Genomic DNA, 26,005 nt, shown 5'->3' on the forward strand with positions numbered 1-26,005 from the left:
TCTCTGTAAAAGCAGCACGCATATAGCCGAACAAGGACTCTGGCACATAAAGGTTCCATGCTTGCTATCTCGAGAATCCCCTCCGGACATGAACCTTATATACAGAGTAACTAACCTATAAGAAAAGCAATTGTGGAGATAGAAGAAAAAGGAAGAAAAGAGAAAAGGATAAAAGAAAGGAAAAAAAAAAGGGGGGGAGAGGGGGGAAATAGGGAAAAGGGAAGTAAGGAGGGAGAGGGGAGGAAGGGTTAATAGAAACCCCGCAGTGTAAATGCCCAGATATTGAGGATTATGAATATGCACTTAGTCAAGTCAGGAACCCCATGCTCTCCTTAAAGGATTGCCAGAGGAACCAGGTGCATCCCTGTTAATATATAGCATCACTGTCATCTGCCGCCAGTGACTCTAGACGATGTAGTCTCTCCATTTCAGCAATCTATTCCTCCGTGGAGGGGACCTCAGTGGACCTCCAATGCCGAGGAATAACCGCTCTGGCAGCCGTTAGACAAAATCTTAGGATCCCCTTTTTAATGGAAGCCAGAGGCGTATCTAGGCTTCCTGGCACCCGGGGCAAGAATTTGGTTCGGCGCCCCCCCCCCCCACTCCAAATCCCCCACACTCCAAATCCCCCACACATTAACCCCATCCCCACTCCAAATCCCCCACACATTAACCCCATCCCCACTCCAAATCCCCCACACATTAACCCCATCCCCACTCCCAAATCCCCCCCCCCACACATTATGTACCCCCACTCCAAATCCCCCACATATTAACCCCATCCCTACTCGTTAACCCCCCCAACAATAACCCCCATCCCCACTCATAAATCCCCCAACACATTATGTACCCCCCCACTCCAAATCCCCCACACATTAACCCCCATCCCCACTCGTTAACCCCCCAGACATTAATTCCATCCCCACTCATTAACCCTCCACAAATTAATTCCATCCCCACTCATTAACCCCCATCCCCACTCATTAACCCCCATCCCCACTCATTAACCCTCCACAAATTAATTCCATCCCCACACATTAACCCCCATCTCCACTCATTAAGCCCCCCACTCATTAACCCCATCGCCACTCATTAACGCCACTACACATTAACCCCATCGCCACACATTAACACCCCCCATCTTCAGTGGTTTCTTCAGCTCCACATTGGAGCACACTTACCACCAGTGCTGAGCGTTCACTCTGGGCGCCGGGGAGTGACGTCAGCAGCGTGATCACATGACATGTCACACTGCTGACGTCGCTCTGGCCCGGCGGTCAGAGCTGCAATTGTACTGGCGTCTATACAGACGCCAGTACAATTGTTCCCTGGGAGCCGGCACGCGCACCTTCTCTGCGACAGCTGACACAGAGAACCGCCGACTCTCAGGCCAGGGGGGCGGCAGAACGCAGCCGCCAGGGAGGACACTGCGGACCTCTGCATTAGGCGGCCCGGACTGCGCCCCCTGCCGGCTGCGCCCGGGGCAACTGCCCCGGCTGCCCCCCCCCTAGATATGCCCCTGATGGAAGCTATCGAACTGGGAATCAGGGACAGTAGGGCCATTTGGGGGGAGGGCTCGTGGCGGACCCCAGTCATCAGATGAAAGGCATCAAAAACTGAATTCCAGAAGGGTTGCAGGGGACCACAGGACCACCAAACATGAAGCATCGAGCCCATGGTGGATCCACATCTCCAGCAGGCGTCTGGGGTCTCTGGGTTAATCCTATGGAGAAGTGTGGGACACCTATACCAGCGCGTCAGCAATTTATAATTCCTCTCCTGCGCCTGACAGGACATTGTCATCTTTTGTGCAAGAGTGAAAATTTTTAAACTATCCGCCTCAGAAAAGGTGATCCCCAGGTCCCTCTCCCAAGCCTCCATAAGTCCAAGTGTAGTAGGGGGAAGTGAATTCAAGACCAGGCCATAGACCACCGAAACCACGTGGGAGGGACCTTCGGTAGAGAGCATCATGGACTCAAATGGTGTCGGTGCCCACATTGGTACTCTGAGAAGGAAGCTCCGCAATTGCAGAAACTCCAGCCAGGACAACGGCGTCGTACGACCAGGGTGTCGTAAGCCCCGCAAGCTTATCTCTCACCTGGCTCAGACCCACCCCGTCAAGTCGTGACCAACACAAATACGTAGATCTATTCATTGCTGGGGGAAAGGCCGGATTGTCTAAAAGGGGACTCAGTCTGCTCAGTCGGGAGGTCAGGCGTAATTTCACATAGGATCTATCCCAGAACCTCAGAATAATCTGTGTGAGTGGTGCATAGCTCGACACAGGTGGGCGTCCGATTCCCCCCCAACCAAGGCAGCCAATACAAAGAAGAGGGCGATAAAAGTTTCTCCAAGAGCACGCACTGTTTATGAGCATCACCGAACCTCCAGTCGACAATCCTAGAGAGCAGGACTGCCTGATAATACCGTTTAAAATCAGGAAGGCCCACCCCCCCTTTAGTCTTGGGTCTTACTAGTATCGAGAACCGAGTCCGCGGTTTCCTAGTTCCCCAGATAAAGCTATCCCCTGAAAAAACAATCCGGAACCTGCACTGGAGCCGTCTGGAGAAGATAGAGGAATCGGGGTAAGATTTCCAACTTGATCACTCCTACCCGTCCGAACCAAGATACCGGAGGTCTGCTATATCGTTTAAGGTCCGAGATAGTTCTCCGCAGGAGCGGGACATAGTTCAGAGCATATGTTGCGTTAATGTCAGCAGGTATTAAGACTCCTAAATATTTCAAGGCGGCAGTCTTCCACTTAAAAGAAAAGGACGCCTGGAGCTGAGAAACCAGATCGTCAGGCAACGAGACACTAAGCGCCTCCGTTTTGAAGTAGTTGACTTTAAACTTTGAGTCCTCCCCGAACCTATGGAAAAGTACAGGAAAGGCCACAGCTGGGTTGGTAATATATAGCAGTAAGTCATCCGCATATAGGGATATCTTGAACTCATGTTGGCCAATCCGTAGACCCTCAATATTAGGTGTCTTTCGTAATGCCACTGCCAGATGTTCATCGCAAGGATATAAAGTAAGGGGGAAAGGGGGCAACCCTGCCGGGTCCCGTTCCTTATATCAATGGGCATGGAGAGGGTGCCATTCACTTTGAGACGGGCCATAGGTCTATGATACAGAGCAAAAATCCTCTCCAACATGTTAGGACCCACTCCCAGTTGTTTCAGGGACGCACGTAGAAAGGGCCAGCCTAGGCGATCAGACGCCTTCTCAGCGTCAATAGATAATAGGCATGCTGGTACCCTTCCTGTGCGCATATACGAAGTCAGGAGCAACGTCTTCACCGTGTTATCTCTGGCCTCCCTATGTGGCACAAAGCCCGCTTGATCATTATGGATGGACCCAGGGAGAACAGGGTTCAGTCTACCAGCCAACACTCTCGCGAACACCTTCACATCCACATTAATAAGGGATATGGGCCTATAGCTTGCACATAATAGGGGATCTTTCCCCGGTTTAGGAATCACGGTGATTGTAGCCATCAGCGTTTGGGGGGCAAAGGGACAGCTGGCCGAGATGGAGTTAAACAGTTTGGTCATGAAGGGCACCAGGGTATTCGCATACAACTTGTAAAAGGCGGCAGAGAATCCGTCCGGGCTGGGGCTTTTACCATTAGCTAATGATTTTATTGTGCCTAAAACCTCCTGTTCCGAAAGAGGGCTCTCCAGGGCCTCAGACTCCTCCACCGACATGGGCGGGAGCTCAATGTCTCGGATGTAATCGTCCACCCGTGCTTGAAACTCGGGAGGAGACATATCAGACAACGGGCCGCTTAAATTATAAAGAGAGTCGTAATATGCTCTGAATGAGTCCACAATCTCCCGAGGGAAATGGACCAGTTCACCCGCAGCAGACCTCATGGCAGGAATATAAGTAGTGGGGGCACGGGGGTGCAAAAACCTCACCAGGGCTCTCCCAGGTTTATCAGAATACTTGTACAGAAATTTATGAAAGCGATCCCTCTGTCGTGCTAATGTCGCGTCCAACAAGGTAATCAATTCACAGCGTGCCCGGAGAAGATCAGTCAGCACCCTGGCGTCTCTAGTCCTTTTATGATCTAACTCCAAAGCTTGGACACGAGACAACAAACCCACTATGTTAGTCTCCCTCTCTCTTTTCAGTCGGGCCCCCTGTAGTATAAATACGCCCCGTATGACTCCTTTCAAAGCTTCCCATTGATACGGAATAGCCGTGGGGTCATGTTTGTGGAAATCTAGAAAGTCCGAGATTGCTGTCCGCACGGCCGCCCTACACGTTAGATCTCCAAGGAGACCAGGGTTTAAGGACCAGGTCCATTCTCCTGGAGCGAGACTCGGCAGCCGCAGGGAGAGCAAAACCGGGGCATGATCCGACCATAACATCGTGTCAATGTCGGATTTTGGGTTAAAAGACAGGAGCCCGTGGCTGATCAAAAAATAATCCAATCTACTGTAGGAATTATGTACTGTGGAAAAGTAGGTATAATCCCGGGCAGTGGGGTGTAGTAACCTCCAAACATCCACCAACCTTGAGTCCGTCAGGGCCCGACGCAGGCTCTCCAGCTGTGAAGGGGACACCGCCGCCCTTCCCGAAGAAGAATCCACAGCGCGGTCCAACACCATATTGAAGTCCCCTCCCATAATCACATAGCCCTCCGCAAAGGCCGAAAGGTCCCGTAGGTACTTTCTGCACGACCGGAACTGGTCTTGATTGGGGAGATAAATGTTAGCTATGGTGAACAGATCATGGGCAATTTTAAGCTTCAAAAACACATATCGACCATCAGAATCCGTCTTAGAGGCGACTACCTGAGCCTATAGAGACTTATGCAATGCAACACGTTGCTTATGCATACCATATAAAACCTTCGATCGCTTTTCGGGGACATTAAACCCCCTGACATTAAGTGAGCAGAGTTGTAGGGATGCCATATGAATTGTCGGGCCTACGGGTGGTACAATCGGGTCGGAAAGGAGTAAAGGGGGTGGAGAGTGGGAAAAGATAGAAACAGAAAAAGTAAAGCACTAAGGAGAGAAAGTAGTTTAGCCGGAAGACAGGATTCCAACCAAAGAGAAAAGGAAAGACCAAAAGGCCACTAGGCCTTAGGTGTAAAGGACAATATCAGAGAAAACTCTGAGAAGTAGTGTCAAAGACACACCCTAGGGGGGATGTGATTGCGCAATGAGCAAGTAGCCAAACCCCCGCAGCAAAGAAAAAAAAAAAAAAAGGAAATCCAAACTCTACCCTATAGGTCCGTTAACCTGTCGACATAAACATTATTAACAAACATAACAGGACGGGCTATGGGCCAGATACCGTATTTTCCGCTTTGTAAGACGCACTTTTTTTCCCCAAAATTTTGGGGGAAAACAGGGGTGCGTCTTACAAAGCGGACATGCCTTACCTAGGCTGTGATCGGGGGCGTCCGGCGGTTGCTGGCCGCTGCTGCGGGTGTGTCCGGTGCCGCGTTGTGTGCCCGTCGATGCCCGGGGCTCTGCCAACATTGTGCGACAGGCCAGAGCCCCGGCATTTCCTCGGTTCCCTGTGTGCCGGTAAAAAGATGGCCGCCGGCGCGTGCGCAGATGAGATCTCGGGACCCAGTTCTCGAGAGATGAGATTTGAAATCTCATCTCTCGAGAGCTGGGTCCCGAGATCCCATCTGCGCACGCGCCGGCGGCCATTTTCCCTGGGTTCCCTGTGTGCGCGCGGTGGTGCCTGCAAAAAAATGGCCGCCGCGCGTGCGCAGATGGGATCTCGGCACCCAGCTCTCGAGAGATGAGATTTCAGATCTCATCTCTCGAGAACTGGGTGCCGAGATCCCATCTGCGCACGCGCCGGCGGCCATTTTTTTTTTTTTACCGGCACTTCAGCGCACGTATACAGGGAACTGAGGAAATGCTGGGGCTCTGGTCTGTCGAACAATGTCGGCAGAGCCCCGGGCATCGATGGGCACACAACGCCGCACCGGAGGCACCCGCAGCACCGGCCTCCAACCGCCGGACAAGTGGAGAAACCTGACACCAGCACAAGACTCTGCAGCAGCAACGGCACACATCGGAGCCCCCCCTCATCCCTGAATGCGGCCTGCAGCATCACTCCACGCCTGCCTCCTCCAGCAGCGAGCCTGGGACCCCGCTACACCGCAGCCACCAACCCTGGTAAGCAATAAGATGCAAGGATTATAAGAGGCACCACCATTTTATTAAAAAATATTTTTTTCTTATTTTTCTCCTCAAAAATTGTGGTGCGTCTTATAATCCGGAGCGTCTTATAAAGCGAAAAATACGGTACATTTGCAAAGATGAACAGTCGGAACGAGCCTCCGAAGGGGCATCACCGGGAGCTAAATTTAGGAGAAATAGTAGCGTTAGTCAACCTAGAATAATATTAGTGGAATCATATAGTAATACAACAGTTGAACACATCCAATGGGGCACCCATCAAAGTAGGAAAACATGCATAAACAGTGCAAAATAAACTATGCTGGAAGCTCCACTCAAGAGTCCCAGACAAAGTCAGATAGTAATGACATCGCTACTAGACATACGGTTCCAGTCCCCCCTCAATAATCAAACTTAAGCAAAGTTACGACCAGGCTTCCCATGGAAGACCGGCAACATGTAGGGACAGTGCGGGCGGCAAAAAAGAGGAAAAAGGCAATAGAGAACATATGGTCTGGGATAAATGATCAGGTGTCGTCAGTCTGAGTGACGGAGCTACGTCGACGGCGGTAGCCAAGTTTCCTCTTTCCCATAGACCCGGCAGGAGGTCCTCCATCGCTGCGCAGTCCCCATAAGTCAGACGTAGTAAGGCTAGGCCAGTCACCTATTGTGACCATAGGTAAGCCCAGTGCAGCGGTGAAGTTCTGGAGATCCGACGGGGATCTCAAAATTGTCGATCCCTTGTCACTGCGTACTTGCAATTGAAATGGGTAGCCCCAGCTGTAGGGGATCCTATTTTCCCGCAACACCTCCAAGAGGGGATGTAGAGCCCTCCGTTTGGCCAAGGTAAAGCGTGAGAGATCAGCTAGGAGAAGGATATCCGATCTATTAAAGTCTATAGCCTCGTGGTCCCTCGCCTTACGCATGATGTCATCTTTAGTTTGGAAGTAGTGAATCCTGCAAATGACGTCCCTCGGCTTAGATGTGTATTGGGGTTCCTTGGGCCTAGCGAGCGGTGAGCTCTATCAATTTCAATGTGTTCAGTGGATGATCTCCCTAGGAGCGAATTGAAAATGCCATGGAGGACCGAGGAGCGGTCACGTGGGGCCACGGACTCTGGGATCCCACGAAGCCTGATGTTTTTCCTCCGATTCCTGTTCTCAGAGTCCTCTAGCATATCTAGGACCACATTGAAAGACTCGGAGTGTAGGTCCAGAAGTTGTTGCTGACTCTGCAATTGTGAGGAAAGCGACTCCACCCTAGCCTCCAATGCAGAGACGTTGGTAGTAAGGTGGGACACGTCCTCCTTAAGGGACCCCATTTCACACCTGCACACCGCCTCCAGGCGCTGAATACAGCCCTCCATATCAGCTTTGGTGGGGATGGCACTCAATTGCGCTCTCAGCTCTGAGGCATTTATAGGGTCATCAGGGCCCACAGATCTAAAAGGGGCCTGTGCAGGGGGGCCATGAGATGTAGCAGTGATGGGGACACTGTCCTGGGACACTAGGCAGGGAGAAGCCCCTCTCTCATGTCTCCCTGATGGTAGAGAAAGATCCGCTCCTGTCACCTGAGTCTGATAAGGATGCAGTACAGGGGGAGACATGTCCTCAGCTGGTTCAGCCTGTGGTATGGTCTGACCGGGGGGTGAGGGGCAGGTGCAGCTCCTACCTCTCCCATGCTCTGTGCTTGGCTCTCTCCTGTCTGCTTCCGCGGTGAGCGGCCAATCCCCGGGGCAGCAGTCACCCGTCCCCCATCCAGTGCCTTCTCCGCTTTGGCCCCATTCCTCTGTGCGCCCATGGTCCCAGTCGATGAGCGCCCATGTGCGTGCGGCTGCATAGTGGAGCCACCTCCCCCTCCACCATTGCCGAGGACGCCGCTCTCCTTCCCGCGCCTCCAGGGGCCGACATGTACTTGGCGATTCCGGCACCCCTGGGACCCGCAGTGAGCTCCCTGGGTGCCTGGGAGCGGAGTCCGACCTTGCCCTTCATACCGGCGGGTGAGTGGAGCTAGAGATAGCTATTTAATCGCTGCAGGGGCCTCAGGCACACCGGAGTTCAGAAGAGATGCGGCCTCACAGCTCCATGTCCAAGCCACGCCCCCCCCATTTGACTTTTTCAATGCAGAATTGGGTGGAATTGAGATTGGATGCCATTTCGCGTTTGGAGATCCCCTGATGTGCCTAAACAGTGGAAACCCCCCACAAGTGATGCCATTTTGGAAACTAGACCACCCAAGGAACTTATCTAAATGTGTGGTAAACACTTAGAATCCCCAAGTGTTTCTCTAAAGTTTGTAATGTAGAGCCGTGAAAATAAAAAATCCTTTTTTTTTTTTTCACAAAAATGATCTTTTGGCCCCCAATTTTTTATTTTCACGAGGATAACAGGAGAAATTGGACCCCAAAACTTGTTGTTGTCCAATTTGTCCTGAGTATGCTGGTACCCCATATATGGGGGGAACCACTGTTTGGCCCATGGCAGAGTTCGATAGGGAAGGAGCTCAGTTTTGGAATGCAGACTTTGACGGAATGGTCTGCGGGCGTCATGTTGTGTTTGCAGAGCCCCTAATGTGCCTAAACAATGGAAACCCCCAATTCTAATTCCAACCCTAACCCCAACATAACTCTAACCCTAATCTCCACCCTAACCACAAACCTAACACCAACACACCCCTAATCCCAACCATAACCGTAACCACAACCCTAACCCCCAACACATCCGTAACCCTAATCCCAACCCTAGCCCCAACTCTAACCCTAATTTTAGCCTCAGTCCTAACCCTAACTTTAGCCTAACCCCAACTTTAGCCTAACAATAACCCTAACTTTAGCCTAACAATAACCCTAACTTTAGCCTAACAGTAACCCTAACAGTAAAATTAACCCTAACCGTAACCATAACTTTACCCTAACTATAGCACTAACCCTAACTATAGCACTAACCCTAACTATAGCACTAACCCTATCCCTAACAGTAATCCTAACCCTAACAGTGATCCTAACCCTAACAGTAACCCTAACCTGCATACCTGCTATTTTTACTGTGTGACAAGATCGCTGCCTGGCACAGCTGTCAGCGCTTGTCACACTGTTTCTCCTCTGATCTCGCACTGACATGAGATCAGAGGAGAAGCAGCGTTACTATGAGTCAGATCGCCGGGAAAGCTCGTTGCCAAAACAAGCTTTCCCAGCGATCTCTCTCATTGACTGCTGTGACGCTGACGTCATCAGGACCTGAACCAATCAGGTCTCGATGAGGTCAGGGTTCACAGCATTCATTGTGCGCCGGGATCCCCGCGTTATAAGGTACGTGGGGTTCCCGGGGGGCAGAAAACCGCCAACAGTAGATAAGCCCAGCAGGCGCCGACGTTTATCTACCATTTATAGCAGGTTATAACATTTTTAAATTAATTCAGTGTGTTTTTAGTGTCTGGGAAAAAATAACCGGCTTTATTTGATAAGGATTGACTGAAAGTTGACATTTCGTGGTGTGAGTCCCATGCTTTCTGTTAACCAGCAAGTGTGTGTTTTTTTTTTGTTTTTTTTTTTTTTCTTTCTTTTAGAGTCGAGTAAATGTATATTCCACCCATTGTCCATCTGGAACATCTGTCCAAAATATACTCCACTGGGCCCAGGTAAGAAAGAAATTCCTGCTATATCAATATGGTTTTGGTATATACGTATTAATAAACATTAATGGTACCCATCCCCGATATTAAACCATCTGGTACGTCGTATGTCTGGTCCCCATATATTATGTGGAGTCAGGAACTGAACCTGCATTATACCTGGCAGATGCAGGCTGTGTTACACATCTAGTATATGCCTGAAACCACAGCGGACATAACTGAATGGTACTTGCTGCTTTTAACTCCTTAAGTGCTGCTGCCAGGCTCTAGCAATAGTATTTACAGCTTGCTGTGTGGGGCACACCATTCCACCCAACCATTAGCCCCATATCGCAACTATGGACATACTGAAGATAGCCATTACTGTGCTTACTGAAGACAAATCTGTGTCTAGGCTTCCCAGTAGGCCGTGACTGTAGATACATGAGGGTCAGTGGGTGCTCTTGTCCTCTGGCCTGGCTGTCTTTAGAAAGACAGCACAGTCCAGGGCTCATCCCACTGAACTCCCGTAGTCCTTCCCCGTGGGCAGAACACTACTGTGACAACACAGGGTGAAGGTTCCACATGACACTAAGAATTTATTGGATCACCAACAGTCAACAACATATAGTACATTCCCAGCAAGTACACTAGATGGTGCAAATGACAGAGTCTTGCCCTTCCGCTGGCTCACTGGGGAATAGAACCTCTGCGACTTCAGGGCCAATTACTCCAAACAGTTAGCACTCTGCTTTTGGTGGGCATCCACAGAGAAGCAATAGCGTCAAGTTTAGGAAGCTGACCAAGCACTGATTGTCCCAACCTGGGTTCTCTAAACAACTTTGTGGTCTCAGTGATGGACAGTGGAGCAGATCTATATTTCACCACCTGGAACCGAGGTTCCTGAACTGACGTCCTGTAGAATCACACTTATGATAAAAACAGGGCCCTTTTATATCCCACAGTTCTTCTTTCAGGGTATTGTCCCACAGTATTGGGTGAAGGTGAGGGGAGGTAATCCCTCATTGTCTAATTAGACTGCATATTTTTCTTACAAGCTTTTCAGACTAGTACACTGCAGGGGGCTGATGCAATATGTAATCAGCAGGCATTCCACAAATTAACATACAATATGGGTCAACGGACAGTCTCGTATGAAACAATGGCTCATGTTCCTTGACCAACTGAGGAACAGTATAGCTGGCATAATTAAGAATAATGCAATGGTGCACCAATGGCCAGAATGACGCTATGTTGTCCCAGTGACTTTTACTATATACTGTAATACTGAAGTATTGCGGTACATAGTATAAGTGATGGTCGCAAGTTCAAGCCCCTAAATGGGGCAAAAATAAAGTGTTTAAAAATAGTTTTTAAAAATCTAAAAGAATATAAAATTTTTAAAAGTCAACATGTTTATCGCTGCATCCATAAAAGTCTGAACTACTAAAATATTTAATGAACCAAATCCGTGTACGCTGAAGAGAAAAAAATATCAAAACTCCAAAAATTTGTTGCCACAATTTTTTTTTACAAAATGCAATGAAGATGTGATCAATATGGTATCAATAAAAACAGCACAATTAATGGAAAAACGAAAACGTTACAGGTTTTGCACAATCCTTCTGACAGGTTCCCTTTAAAGGGGTTGTCTGAGATTGATTTTTATTTATCCATAGGGTTGCAGTTGATGAAAATGACAAACCGCAATACTCTATCTCCTGTGACCAGTGATAGTTCACCACCACTGCCCCATTCTTTGTTGACAGACATCAGCAGTGGTCACCTGCAGTGTAGTCATGATGTTACTGCTGCTTCCGGTCAACAAAGACCAGTGATGAGGCATCCCTGGATGGGATGGCTGGTTTGTTTGTTTTTTTCTCATTTTTGCAAGCTTATGAATAAATACAAAATTATACCTTGAGAACCCTTTTATGGCTTCAGGATGTTGAAGTCAAAACTCAGCAATGGATTCAAGGGAAGGTGAAGTCTTGGTCTTTCATTTTTGATCCATTCCATTTAGACTTCAAATATGCATTTAAAAAAAAATAAACGTGGAAGCAAAACTCCAAGTATCACTGCAGTCCCAGCAATAAAATCCCACCAGTTAGTACATATTGGTAATAATGTGTCTTCTTAATCCTTCATGGGATAACCCCTTGTAAAGAACTTCTTCAGTCACCAGAGCTGAATATTTCTGGTTATCTATATGCTAAAAATAAATTAAACAAAAAAAAACTTTAAGACACCAGATACTTTCAGTGAAAGAGCAGCTATTCAATGAAATATAGATAGGGTAGCACAGTGGCTCAGTGGTTACAACTGCAGGCAGCCCTGCAGCGCTGGGGTCCTGGGTTCAAATCCTCCCAACATCTGTAACACTACCTTCCCACGATCAGGAAGTAGCAGCGCTTTAGACGCGCTGTGTTCTAATCACGCAGGTAAATCCGCAGGTGTTCACTGAACAATGCAGATTTACCACGTCTGTGCAACAGAAATTAACATACTGCGGCTTGTAAACCCGCAGTGCAGGCGACTACGTAACATCTAATAGAAGCACAGTGGGCATGGGATTTCTATAAACGTAAATAAAAAAAAATACTTAGCTTGGCCCTTTCTAAATTTTCGCACATTGGTCTTCGGGGTGCAGGCAATTTCAGAATAAGCAAGCTGGTCAAATGTAAATGTATTTCGTGAGCTGATAAACACAGACAGGTATTTATTTATGTAGATTGGTAATACAATAAATTGGTTTGATAAGCAGAGGCCACAAAATGTTTTCCGGTTGAGGTGCCACCTGCAGGTCATTGTGTCTTTCTGCAGGTTTATGAAAATGAATGTTTAAACTGTATTTAGTGATAAAATCGTGAATGTGTGGTTTGTTTGTCTGTTTTCTTGCTGAAGGGAGCAAGTTTACGTTTCAAATGGTGTATAGTGTGTGGGGCGAAGTAATCACCGAAAAAGCAGAGCATATTTACAAATGTGTTGGCAGTGGTGCCACCTGCAGGTCATTTTTCCTTACTGCAGGTTTATGAAAATTAATGTTTAAACTGTATTTTGTGATCAAATCATGGATGTGTGGTTTGTTTGGATATTTTCTTGCTGAAGGGGGCAAGTTTACCTTTCAAATGGTGTATCGTTTGTGTGTGTGTGGGTGCAGTATGAACGGGGATACAAAGGAATCACCGAAAAACAGTGTTTAGAAATAATAGAATAGATAATGACAAAGGTCATTGTATCTGAGCTTAATGACTTTTTCTTAATCTTTTTTTCTTTTTTTAGGCAGTTAAAAGTGGTGAACTTAAAGGTTTTGACTATGGAATAAAGGGCAATATCCTCCATTACAACCAGGTACTAAATCATTATTATCCCAAAACTTGTACGTGGTTAGATGGATATCAGACCCCTTCTTTAATATTACACTGTACATGACAGTTGGAATATGATAGTCACCAATGGACGAGGATGTTGGGTTTTTTTGCTAATTTTCTTTATTTTTTTTGACTGTTCCTTATGCATTTTTGTCTTCTAGACTGTGCCCCCCTTTTACACAGTGAAGGACATGAAGATTCCCACTGCGTTATGGAGTGGAGGCAATGACTGGTTGGCCGATCGTAAGGATATGGCGCTACTGCTTACTCAAGTCAGTAATTTGGTTCACCACAAAGAGATTCCAGACTGGGAACATCTGGATTTTATCTGGGGCCTGGACGCTCCGGAGCGAATGTACAATGAAATCATTCAGTTGCTGAAGAAATTTTCTTGAACGTGTTCTGTACTGTAGCTAAAGAACAAGGGGCGGGAGAGAGGAAAATGTTGCCTCATTGACTACTAGGTGAAAATTTCATATAAGTTGTAGCCATACGACATATTAATTTGCAATGGTGCTTCAGCCACATACAGAGATTTACTATAGCTACATAAAGAAACTTACTATTGCTTTACACAAAGATAACGGTCCTGATTCATCAAGACTGGCATTTTTCACACCAGTCTTGATGACGGCGCAGGGTGTATGCAGAGAACGGACACAAAGCACTATAGGGTGCACCAGAAACCAGATATTAGTCAATGCGGGAGCAAAAACCATGCAAGGAAAAATGAACCATGAATTTGAAAAAGAGAAAAGACCAAGCAATAAATGGTTTGCACACCTGACTGAATACTAAATATATAAATCACAATTTATTAGGGAAACAACACACACAATAAATCTTAAAACCATTTAAAAACACATACAAAATCAGAGGCAGAGATGCTTAATTCATTAAGAGGCGCACTCCTCCTAATGAATCGGGCAACGTGTGATATGCCTCCCTACAAATCTTACTCCACTGGTGGACTGGAATAAGATTTCTGGCATATAGAATGCCACCGCTTGTCATGAATTTGATGAGTGGGGATCGCAATGGCCCGTCACTCCTCCACTCCGCTTGCGTGATAAACAAGCAATAGTTGCAATGTTTTCTTGCAAGTTTTCAAAGCCTTTTACACCAGGTTTTTGGTGTAAAAGCTTTGATGACTCGGGGCCATAGCTTTCTATTTCTTACCAAGTAACATTTCTTTACAAATCATTTTACCCTACTATAACGTTCAGCAATGTGACTGTGTCATGGGATTCTTAAAGAGGTTGCCTGTCGTAAACTACTCCCACCACTGTGCAAAACCCCAGTCTTGAATAATCAGGGCCTAATAGTTTTTCCTGTTTTATGTGTCTGTTTTTTTGTTTGTTTTTTTATATTTATAACAACTATTGGATTGGTATTTTTAAAGATTGAGCTAAGTGGGGAACTTGTTTAAGGTTTGGTAATGTGATTGTTCACCTAAAGTTTTCCATGGATTATTAATTTTAGGGTAAAAATAAGGAGCCACTAATTACTACCTACTTACACTTCATTATACTCAGGAAATGTGTAAATATGCACAGATAATCTGAAATCACAATGCAGCTGTTGTTGCGTTATCTAGCAGGGCTTTAAACAGTAGCAATAATGTGAGATAAATCTTACAAAGTGCTATCTAATATATAAAGCTCAAGTGTGTATGTGTGTGTGTGTGTGTGTGTGTGTGTGTGTGTGTGTGTATGTCCGGGATTGGCATCCGCACCGTCGCAGCTACAGCCACAAAATTTGGCACAGTCACACGTCTGGACCCCGAGAGCGTCCTAAGCTATGTTGTGAGGCGAAATGTTAACCCCGCGCGTTCCAATTCACCAAACAATTTTGCCCCCATCTACATACTGGGGAAAAAGTGTGTGCGTGTCAAGCCCTGCCCCTCGTGATGTCATAATGTCCCTATTTGCATAATGGGGAAGCAGTGTGTGTGTATCAAGCCACGCCCCTCATTATGATGTCACAATGGTTGCCATGGCAACGCTGATGTCATCATAGGTTGCAAGCCTCGCCGCTCATTATGATGTCATAATGGTTGACTATGGGATGGAGGATGTGTGATGGGTATATGGGCACTGGACTATTGGATGGAGGATATGTATGATGGGTATATGGGCACGGGACTATGGGATGGAGGATGTGTGATGGGTATATGGGCACTGGACTATGGGATGGAGGATATGTATGATGGGTATATGGGCACGGGACTATGGGATGGAGGATGTGTGATGGGTATATGGGCACTGGACTATGGGATGGAGGATATGTATGATGGGTATATGGGCATGGGACTATGGGATGGAGGATATGTATGATGGGTATATGGGCGCGGGACTATGGGATGGAGGATATGTGTGATGGGTATATGGGCACTCGACTATGGGATGGAGGATATGTATGATGGGTATATGGGCACGGGCCTATGGGATCGTGGATATGTATGATGGGTATATGGGCATGGGATTATGGGATGGCGGATAATTATAATTTGCTATAACTAACCACAGTTAGTTACTATGCCCGGGCAGCGCCGGGCTCTTCAGCTAGTATTTTTATATAGAACAATTTTTGATATTCATTTTAGACTGGAGCATTAATCAGTGTTATTACCACATCTGTAGACTATTGGCAGAATTCACCCCATTTTGTAAGATCTAATTACAAAAGCTAGTTATGGCAGGGTTTTGACCAGTACATTTTGCCATGTAATTAAAAAAATTAATTACTACATTGGTTTGATACTGTGCCTATTTCCACTGACTACTTGCATATATATTGGAAAATAAATATAGAATGCATGTAATAGTTTTCAGGTTATTGAAGGTTTCTACCACTAGATGCTGACAGTATTTTCTAATCCCTGCTTGGATGATTGTGCCTTAGATTCTTTTAACAGCGCACCCTGTGGTTAGGAGGGGTATTGCATTTTAAACTTTTAATACCTAATAAAGTATGAAGAATCTATGAAGGAATGGCATACATGCAGGGCATTTCGGGGTAACTCTAAAAGGTGTTTTACAATATTCATATATTAAAATCATGTATACTTTATTCCTTATTAAAACATCTGTGACCAGTATGCCTGCGATAAAAACAACCATTTTTTTTTAAACCTTGGGATAGTCCATGTAATATTGATTGTCATTCCTTGTCTGCTTTTATCATTCCTTTTTTTTTTCTTATGCAAAAAAAATCAAGATGACGGTTTTGTTTTTTAAGCAAAAAGTGAAAAATGGACAGCCCACAGATTCTATTAATGCTGATCATTTTTTTTCACTGATCCCTTGTTCATAAGACGAAATTGGAGATTTTTTTTTCGGTTTTAAAAAAAAACTATGTGAATAATCTCATAAAATATAATGCGTCCACATGCACTGATGTGTGCACAAGACCTTATGAAAATATGTTGTTGCGCCGTAAAAACAGAAGTCAGACATTTCTTGTTTTCAGGTTATTGGAGTACACATTTCTACCACTAGATGCTGACAGTATTTTCTAATCCCTGCTTGGGTGATTGTGCCTTAGATTCTTTTAACAGCACACCATGTGGTATTGCATATTAAACTTGAGGCTGCGTGCACACGTCGCGTTTTTTTCGTGGTAAAAAACGTGAAAACAGCATCCCATGCAATCCTATGGGATTCCGCAATGCTGTGCTAATGCTGCGGATTTTCCCGCGGCGGAATCGCTTCACGGTAAAATCCGCAGCATGCTCATTAATTTGCAATTCTGCCCACATAGGAATGCATTGTCCTGCTTACTTTCCGCATGTGGCTGTGCCCACCATGCGAAAAGTAAGCAGAACATTTGCGGATGGTACCCAAGGTCCGGAGGAGAGGAGACTGTCCTCCGGGCTCTGGTTACCATATTCCTGTAAAAAATAGAATTAAAATAAAAAATATTGGGTTATACTCACCTTCCGGCGTCCCGCGCAGCCTGCCCGGGCCTCAGTGATGCTCCCGTTCCCAGTAATGCCTTGCGAGACCTTTGATGGCGTTGCGGTCTCGCGATACTGTAGCGGTCCCTATTCCTCGCGAGATCGCTACAGCATCGCGAGACCGCAACGTCATCAAAGGTCTCGCAAGGCAATACAGGGAACGGGAGCATCGCTGAGGCCCAGGAAGGCTGTGCGGGACGCTGGAAGGAGAATATGACCTGATTTTTTTTTCTTTTTTTTTTTTTTTAAATTATTATTATTTTTAACATCAGATCTTTTTACTACTGATGCTGCATAGGCAGCCTCAATAGTTAAAAGTTTGAGTGTGACCAACCTGTCAATCAGTTCTCCAAGCGATGCTACAGATTGCTTGCAAAACGCTAGTATTCTAATTACGCTTGCAAAGCTCTAGTTTTTCCACAGGAAAATTGCAGGAATTTAAAATGCGATTTTCCCACGGAATGGAATTCTCGTGGTAACTTCCGCGGGAGTTCCGCAGCGTGTGCACATAGCCTAAAGCTTAATACCTAATAAAGTATAGAGAATCAATGTCACCCATGCAGCGCATTTCAGAATAACTCTAAAAGCTGTTTTACAATATCCATATGTTATAAAAAATCATGTATACTTGATTCCTTTTGAATTCCATGCATTTACTGATAACATTACAGTTCATCTTTCAGTTTTGGGATCACAGTATCTCATGCAGTTCACTTTTTATTGCGCTATCCATGCCTGTATTGTCTATGAATTTAACCCTGTGATGTATTTTTAGATATTCTATGGCCTACTCTACCAACAGAAGTTGTTTGTTGTGTTATATGCTCCGGGGCAGGAGCTAAACTGTAATAAATTGTGAATAACTAAAATGTATCCTGTTGTTCTTTTTATAATGTATCTCTATACAGTGCTTATGGTGTTTTAGTTTGCGACTATGTACAGTTATTGCCACGTAAAGTGGCACATGTCTGTGGGGGGAAAAAAAAATGAAAAAACATTCAATACTTGTATATAGTTACATAGGTGGAAAAAAAGATACAGTAGGTTCATTATACTTTACCTTCCTTAACCAGTTACTGGTGATGAGCCAACATGCTCGGATAAGGTGCTATCTGACTACACTCATATGCTAACCAAGTATATTTGGCGTGGTAGAATATGTTCGAGTCCCTGCAGCTGCATGTCTCGCAGCTGTTCGGCAGCCACAACATGTGCATGGATTACCTGTTTGTTAGGCGGGCATGCAGGCGCGGGGACTCGAAAATATTATTCAAGCATGCCGAAGTCACTCGGTTAGCAAACAAGCCTACTCTGATAACACTTTATCGATGCACGTTCGCTCATCACTACCAGATACACATTCTGTTTCGCTAGATTATTTATAGCCCACAATGCCATTTGCTATGTGAAAAGCATCCAGCCCATTTGATAGAGTCTGCCATTGCTTTCTCTATCTGTAGGGCATTCCACAGTCTGACTGCTCTAACAGTAAAGAACCTTTTCCTATTTAGCATCCACCTTTCCTCCTCACGTAATTGTTTCCTGGTCCTTTTGTAAAATACATTCTGTGTGAAGTACATATTTTTGTGTTGTGTCCAGGGTTTACAAGCTGTGCAGCTAGATGTGATTTGGACTACAGTGTCACTGACATATTTGATATATTCTCTAAGATTTTACATTCCTACCCACACAGGTGTGTACATTATGTGGGGGGGCAGCACAGGACGTATACATACCAAGCAACCGAAACATGCAAACCAGAATGAAAACCAATAAATAAGACTGATTATCTCGGGCGCTTGTCAATGAAGGTCTCATCTTGAAATTTTCAACTCTGGATCTGTTAGTCTTAGCGAGAAGCCACAGGACAACTTTAGAGTCCTTTTGATATCCATATCTTGATGGGTCAGAGCCTTTTTGGAAGCTAGAGGTGGACATATGCAAGATTCAGCTATGATATGACTGATAAATGAAGATGATTATGTATAATATGGGAGGATTTAACGGCTGCTTACAATCCTCCTTTAGCATATGTAGCTGTAACAGGACAACTGGCTCAGCAGGTGGTCCAGCCACACCAGCTAGCATACAAGCTCATACAGGATGACTCCCTATGGAGCCCACACTGTGTAACTGCTTCCCCCAGTCAGATAGGATTTCATAAGGAGATTTAAGGAGAATGAGTTATCATACGTCCTAGCCACACACCGGTTATATTCTCGAGATGTCTGGAACACCTTCCAGAGTCTCGATCTGTTCAAGCACTCAAGGGTGGGGGAGATACGCAGAGCGGCTAATAGAAACAAGCTAGTAAAGCTGTATTTGGTCTCCAAGTGTAACGGGGCTGAGCCGGATCCGATGGCACCAGAACCACCGCCGCTTTATGACCTTCCGTTGGAAAGTTATGATCTTTCATAAGATTTGGAAACTTTAGCTACAGACCCCCAGAGGACGAGAGATGAGGACAATCCCGGGGGTTAGAAAAAGGAGTAACCAACCAAAGGAGATAAAGGCTTGTGTAAGGCCATGTGCTCGCGCTCTTTGTCATGTAACGTGCTGGAAGGACCTGCAACCAGCTGGCACACCACTCTCCCATTCGGCCCAGCACATGGTCGAACATTAAACCGTTAAATGACATGTTTCCTCTGCTTATACTTTTGTACTATCTCCTGAATTTGAATATCTGGTCATTGTACAGTCATGGCCAAAAGTTTAGAGAATGACACAAATATTAATTTTGACAAAGTCTACTGCTTCATTTTTTCTAATGGCAATTTGCATATACTCCAGAATGTTATAAAGAGTGATCAGCTTAACAGCAATTACTTGCAAAATCAATATTTGCCTAGAAAATTAACTTTATCCCTCAAAACACATTTCAGCATCATTGCAGCCCTGCCTTAAAAGGACCAGCTAACATCGTTTCAGTGATTGCTCCATTAACACAGGTGTGGGTGTTGATGAGGACAGGGCTGGAGATCAATCTGTCATGATTAAGTAAGAATGACACCACTGGACACTTTAAAAGGAGGCTGGTGCTTGGCATCATTGTTTCTCTTTTGTTAACCATGGTTATCTCTAAAGAAACACGTGCAGTCATCATTGCACTGCACAAAAATGGCCTAACAGGGAAGAGTATCGCAGCTAGAAAGATTGCACCTCAGTCAACAATCTATCGCATCATCAAGAACTTCAAGGAGAGGTTCCCTTGTTGCCAAAAAGGCTCCAGGGCACCCAAGAAAGACCAGCAAGCGCCAGAACCGTCTCTTAAAAGTGTTTCAGCTGCGGGATCGGGCTACCAGCAGTGCAGAGCTTGCTCAGGAATGGCAGCAGGCAGGTGTGAGTGCATCTGCACGCACTGTGAGGCGGAGACTCTTGGCGCAAGGCCTGGTCTCAAGGAGGGCAGCAAAGAAGCCACTTCTCTCCAGAAAAAACATCATGGACAGACTGATATTCTGCAAGAGGTACAGGGAGTGGACTGCTGAGGACTGGGGTAAAGTCATTTTCTCTGATGAATCCCCTTTTCGATTGTTTGGGACATCTGGCAAACGGCTTATTCAGAGAAGACCAGGTGAGCGCTACCACCAGTCTTGTCTCATGCCAACTGTCAAGCATCCTGAAACCATTCATGTGTGGGGTGGCTTCTCAGCCAAGGGAATGGGCTCTCTCTCAGTCTTGCCTAAAAACACAGCCATGAATAAAGAATGGTACCAGAATGTCCTCCAAGAGCAACTTCTCCCAACCGTCCAAGAGCAGTTTGGCGATCAACAATGCCTTTCCAACATGATGGAGCACCTTGCCATAAAGCAAAGGTGATAACTAAATGGCTCAGGGAACAAAACATAGAGATTTTGGGACCATGGCCTGGAAACTCCCCAGATCTTAATCCCATTGAGAACTTGTGGTCAATCATCAAGAGACGGGTGGACAAACAAAAACCTTCAAATTCAGACAAAATAAAAGCATTGATTTTGCAAGAATGGACTGCTATCAGTCAGGATTTGATCCAGAAGTTGATTGAGAGCATGCCAGGGAGAATTGCTGAGGTCCTGAAGAAGAAGGGTCAACACTGCAAATATTGACTTGCTGCATTAACTCATTCTGTCAATATAACCTTTTGTTACTCATAATATGATTGCAATTATATTTCTGTATGTGATAAAAACATCTGACAAACACATAAAAACCAGAGGGCAGCAGATCATGTGAAAATATAATATTTGTGTCATTCTCTAAACTTTTGGCCATGACTGTATATGTATAACTATTGTGTATAAAGTGTACTGTATAGTGTACCCTTAAGGCAATCTAATATATAAAGCTCAAGTGTGTGTATGTACAGTGGGGCAAAAAAGTATTTAGTCAGTCAGCAATAGTGCAAGTTCCACCACTTAAAAAGATGAGAGGCGTCTGTAATTTACATCATAGGTAGACCTCAACTATGGGAGACAAACTGAGAAAAAAAAATCCAGAAAATCACATTGTCTGTTTTTTTTTCATTTTATTTGCATATTATGGTGGAAAATAAGTATTTGGTCAGAAACAAAATTTCATCTCAATACTTTGTGATATATCCTTTGTTGGCAATGACAGAGGTCAAACGTTTTCTGTAAGTCTTCACAAGGTTGCCACACACTGTTGTTGGTATGTTGGCCCATTCCTCCATGCAGATCTCCTCTAGAGCAGTGATGTTTTTGGCTTTTCGCTTGGCAACACGGACTTTCAACTCCCTCCAAAGGTTTTCTATAGGGTTGAGATCTGGAGACTGGCTAGGCCACTCCAGGACCTTGAAATGCTTCTTACGAAGCCACTCCTTCGTTGCCCTGGCGGTGTGCTTTGGATCATTGTCATGTTGAAAGACCCAGCCACGTTTCATCTTCAATGCCCTTGCTGATGGAAGGAGGTTTTCACTCAAAATCTCACGATACATGGCCCCATTCATTCTTTCATGTACCCCGATCAGTCGTCCTGGCCCCTTTGCAGAGAAACAGCCCCAAAGCATGATGTTTCCACCACCATGCTTTACAGTAGGTATGGTGTTTGATGGATGCAACTCAGTATTCTTTTTCCTCCAAACACGACAAGTTGTGTTTCTACCAAACAGTTCCAGTTTGGTTTCATCAGACCATAGGACATTCTCCCAAAACTCTGGATCATCCAAATGCTCTCTAGCAAACTTCAGATGGGCCCGGACATGTACAGGCTTAAGCAGTGGGACACGTCTGGCACTGCAGGATCTGAGTCCATGGTGGCGTAGTGTGTTACTTATGGTAGGCCTTGTTACATTGGTCCCAGCTCTCTGCAGTTCATTCACTAGGTCCCCCCGCGTGGTTCTGGGATTTTTGCTCACCGTTCTTGTGATCATTCTGACCCCACGGGGTGGGATTTTGCGTGGAGCACCAGATCGAGGGAGATTATCAGTGGTCTTGTATGTCTTCCATTTTCTAATTATTGCTCCCACAGTTGATTTCTTCACTCCAAGCTGGTTGGCTATTGCAGATTCAGTCTTCCCAGCCTGGTGCAGGGCTACAATTTTGTTTCTGGTGTCCTTTGACAGCTCTTTGGTCTTCACCATAGTGGAGTTTGGAGTCAGACTGTTTGAGGGTGTGCACATGTGTCTTTTTATACTGATAACAAGTTTAAACAGGTGCCATTACTACAGGTAATGAGTGGAGGAAAGAGGAGACTCTTAAAGAAGAAGTTACAGGTCTGTGAGAGCCAGAAATCTTGATTGCTTGTTTCTGACCAAATACTTATTTTCCACCATAATATGCAAATAAAATGAAAAAAAACCAGACAATGTGATTTTCTGGATTTTTTTTTCTCAGTTTGTCTCCCATAGTTGAGGTCTACCTATGATGTAAATTACAGACGCCTCTCATCTTTTTAAGTGGTGGAACTTGCACTATTGCTGACTGACTAAATACTTTTTTGCCCCACTGTATGTGTGTGTGTATGTCCGGGATAGGCATCCGCGCCGTTGCAGCTACAGCCACAAAATTTGGCACAGTCACACGTGTGGACCCCGAGAGCGTCCTAAGCTATGTTGTGAGGCGAAATGTTAACCCCGCGCGTTCCAATTCACCAAACAATTTTGCCCCTGTCTACATACTGGGGGAAAAGTGTGTGCGCGTTAAGCCCCGCCCCTCATTATGATGTCATAATGCCCCTATTTGCATACTTGGGAAACAGTGTGTGCATATCAAGCCCCGCCCCTCATTATGTCATAATGGTTGCCATGGCGACGCTGATGTCATCATAGGTTGCAAGCCCTGCCGCCGCTCATTATGATGTCATAATGGTTGACTATGGGATGGAGGATGTGTGATGGGTATATGGGCACTGGACTATGGGATGGAGGATATGTATGACGGGTATATGGGCACGGAACTATGGGATGGAGGATGTGTGATAGGTATATGGGCACTGGACTATGGGATGGAGGATATGTATGATGGTTATGTGGGCAAGGGACTATGGGATGGAGGATATGTATGACGGGTATATGGGCACAGGACTATGGGATGGCGGACATGTATGATGGGTATATGGGCACGGGACTGTGGGATGGAGGATATGTATGATGGGTATATGGGCACGGGACTATGGGATGGAGGATATGTATGATGGGTATATGGGCACGGGACTAGGATGGAGGATATGTATGGTGGGTATATGGGCATGGGACTATGAGATGAAGGCTGTATGATGGGTATATGGGCACTCGACTATGGGATGGAGGATGTGTGATGGGTATATGGGCACTGGACTATGGGATGGCGGATATGTATATGGGCACAGGACTATGGGATGGAGGATGTGTGATGGATATATGGGCACGGGACTATGGGATGGCGGATATGTATATGGGCACGGGACTATGGGATGGAGGATGTGATGGGTATATGGGCACTGGACTATGGGATGGAGGATATGTATGATGGGTGTATGGGCATGGGACTATGAGATGAAGGATGTGTGATGGGTATATGGGCACTGGACTATGGGATGGAGGATATGTATGATGGGTATATGGGCACGGGACTATGGGATGGATAATATGTATGATGGGTATATGGGCATAGGACTATGGGATGGAGGATATGTATGATGGGTATATGGGCACGGGACTATGGGATGGAGGATATGTATGATGGGTATATGGGCATGGGCCTATTGGATGGAGGATTTGTGATGGGTATATGGGCACGGGACTATGGGATGGCGGATATGTATATGGGCACAGGACTATGGGATGGAGGATGTGTGATGGGTATATGGGCACTGGACTATGGGATGGAGGATATGTATGATGGGTATATAGGCACGGGACTATGGGATGGCGGATATGTATGATGGGTATATGGGCACGGGACTATGGGATGGAGGATATGTATGATGGGTATATGGGCATGGGACTATGAGATGAAGGATGTGTGATGGGTATATGGGCACTCGACTATGGGATGGCGAATATGTATGATTGGTATATGGGCATGGGACTATGGGATGGCGAATATGTATGATGGGTATATGGGCATGGGACTATGGGATGGAGAATATGTATGATGGGTATATGGGAATGGGGCTATGGGATCGTGGATATGTATGATGGGTATATGGGCACGGGCCTATGGGATGGAGGATATGTATGATGGGTATATGGGCACGGGCCTATGGGATCGTGGATATGTATGATGGGTATATGGGCACGGGACTATGGGATGGAGGATAATTATAATTTGCTATAACTAACCACAGTTAGTTACTATGCCCGGGCAGCGCCGGGCTCTTCAGCTAGTTAAATATATAATTTAAGCTTTGACTGTGGTTTTATCTCCTTCCACAGATCCTCACGCCCGTGTTCCCAGTTTTAACAGCATATGCAACCGGGGTTGGTTTCTGACCTGATATAATCACGTTTACAGACTGGGCTTATATATAACAAGGAACTTGTGGCAATCCTATCAGGCTGAGAGGGCTCTGTTTCACTGGTGCTAGTGAAACGGGCCTCTCAGCCTGTCAGGGCTGTGAGTGCTGTGCCAGGTGAGCGTGTCTGGGCCACATTCTTTCACTCTCTTGTGTGTTCTTGGGCATTAGTGGACAGGGGTGTCCATGTAAAACTGTGGCAAGTTGATCTTGCGTATCCTCAGGGGTGCGAAACGTCAGGCGGGGTGGCGAGGAGCCGGTTCGTTATAATTATTATTATTTTGTATAACTGTATCCCCAGCATGATGATGGGTAAGTGGATTCTTTTTATACTTTTGTGGTCTTGCCCTTCTTGGAATGATCAGGAGACTGTTGAGAAACCACCCAACATGCATTTTATTGATTTATGGGATTACAGTACCTTGGATGGTGACGTATTTTTTGGCTCCTGGATGGACTTCATGATTGTAATGGTATTTCCTAGTCTTTTTATTGAATTGTTTATGGCGTAATTGGCGCATAATTATGAAGTGTGATGGGTTCACTTTCATGTCAGCTGGGATAGGAACAGTATAACCTTCGTACTATAATGTTTCATTCTGTATATTTTACTTTTCTTATTCCACTCTGTAGGCTTCAGTAACAATAGTAAGTAGTTTTAGCTTGATACACTTTAGACTAAATAGAAGAATTCCATTATATGGGCAAATGCTACTAATAAATATAGACTAAGTGAGATTATCGCATGCACAAGCGGTCCAATCATGTCCTTGCTGTGCGGGTGGGAGAATCAAACAGACGTGCCGCAGTGCAGGTTTCTCCTCCCTGGAAGTTTTGAGAAGCTTCACCGCAGTAGATTGGAGCTGTTCCTAATCTGATTTACAATGAATTTGTAAAACTGGGATTGCTTAATGGTTAGCGAAACGCGCTCCTTGGAGTGGTTGTCCCTGTGAGTATTACTTTATGGTATGTTTTTATATATG

At 45.6% G+C, this 26,005-nt stretch overlaps 1 protein-coding gene across 2 annotated transcripts in view; it reads left to right on the forward strand.

Annotated features, from left to right (window-relative positions):
- Positions 1 to 15,959, forward strand: part of LOC141051312 (lysosomal acid lipase/cholesteryl ester hydrolase-like) — a 50,889-nt gene extending 34,930 nt beyond the window's left edge. For both annotated transcript variants that reach the window (XM_073548207.1, XM_073548208.1), the window contains 3 exons: positions 9,720 to 9,791; positions 13,047 to 13,115; positions 13,297 to 15,959. In XM_073548207.1, the coding sequence (XP_073404308.1) occupies positions 9,720 to 9,791; positions 13,047 to 13,115; positions 13,297 to 13,530 (375 nt within the window). In that variant the 3' untranslated portion in view covers positions 13,531 to 15,959. The remainder of the gene's footprint in view (positions 1 to 9,719; positions 9,792 to 13,046; positions 13,116 to 13,296) is intronic.
- The last annotated feature ends 10,046 nt before the right edge of the window (positions 15,960 to 26,005 follow it).

Source organism: Dendrobates tinctorius, unplaced genomic scaffold (genome assembly GCF_039654945.1).
Source record: "Dendrobates tinctorius isolate UK_male_01 unplaced genomic scaffold, ASM3965494v1 ptg000156l, whole genome shotgun sequence".
NCBI lineage: Eukaryota > Metazoa > Chordata > Amphibia > Anura > Dendrobatidae > Dendrobates > Dendrobates tinctorius.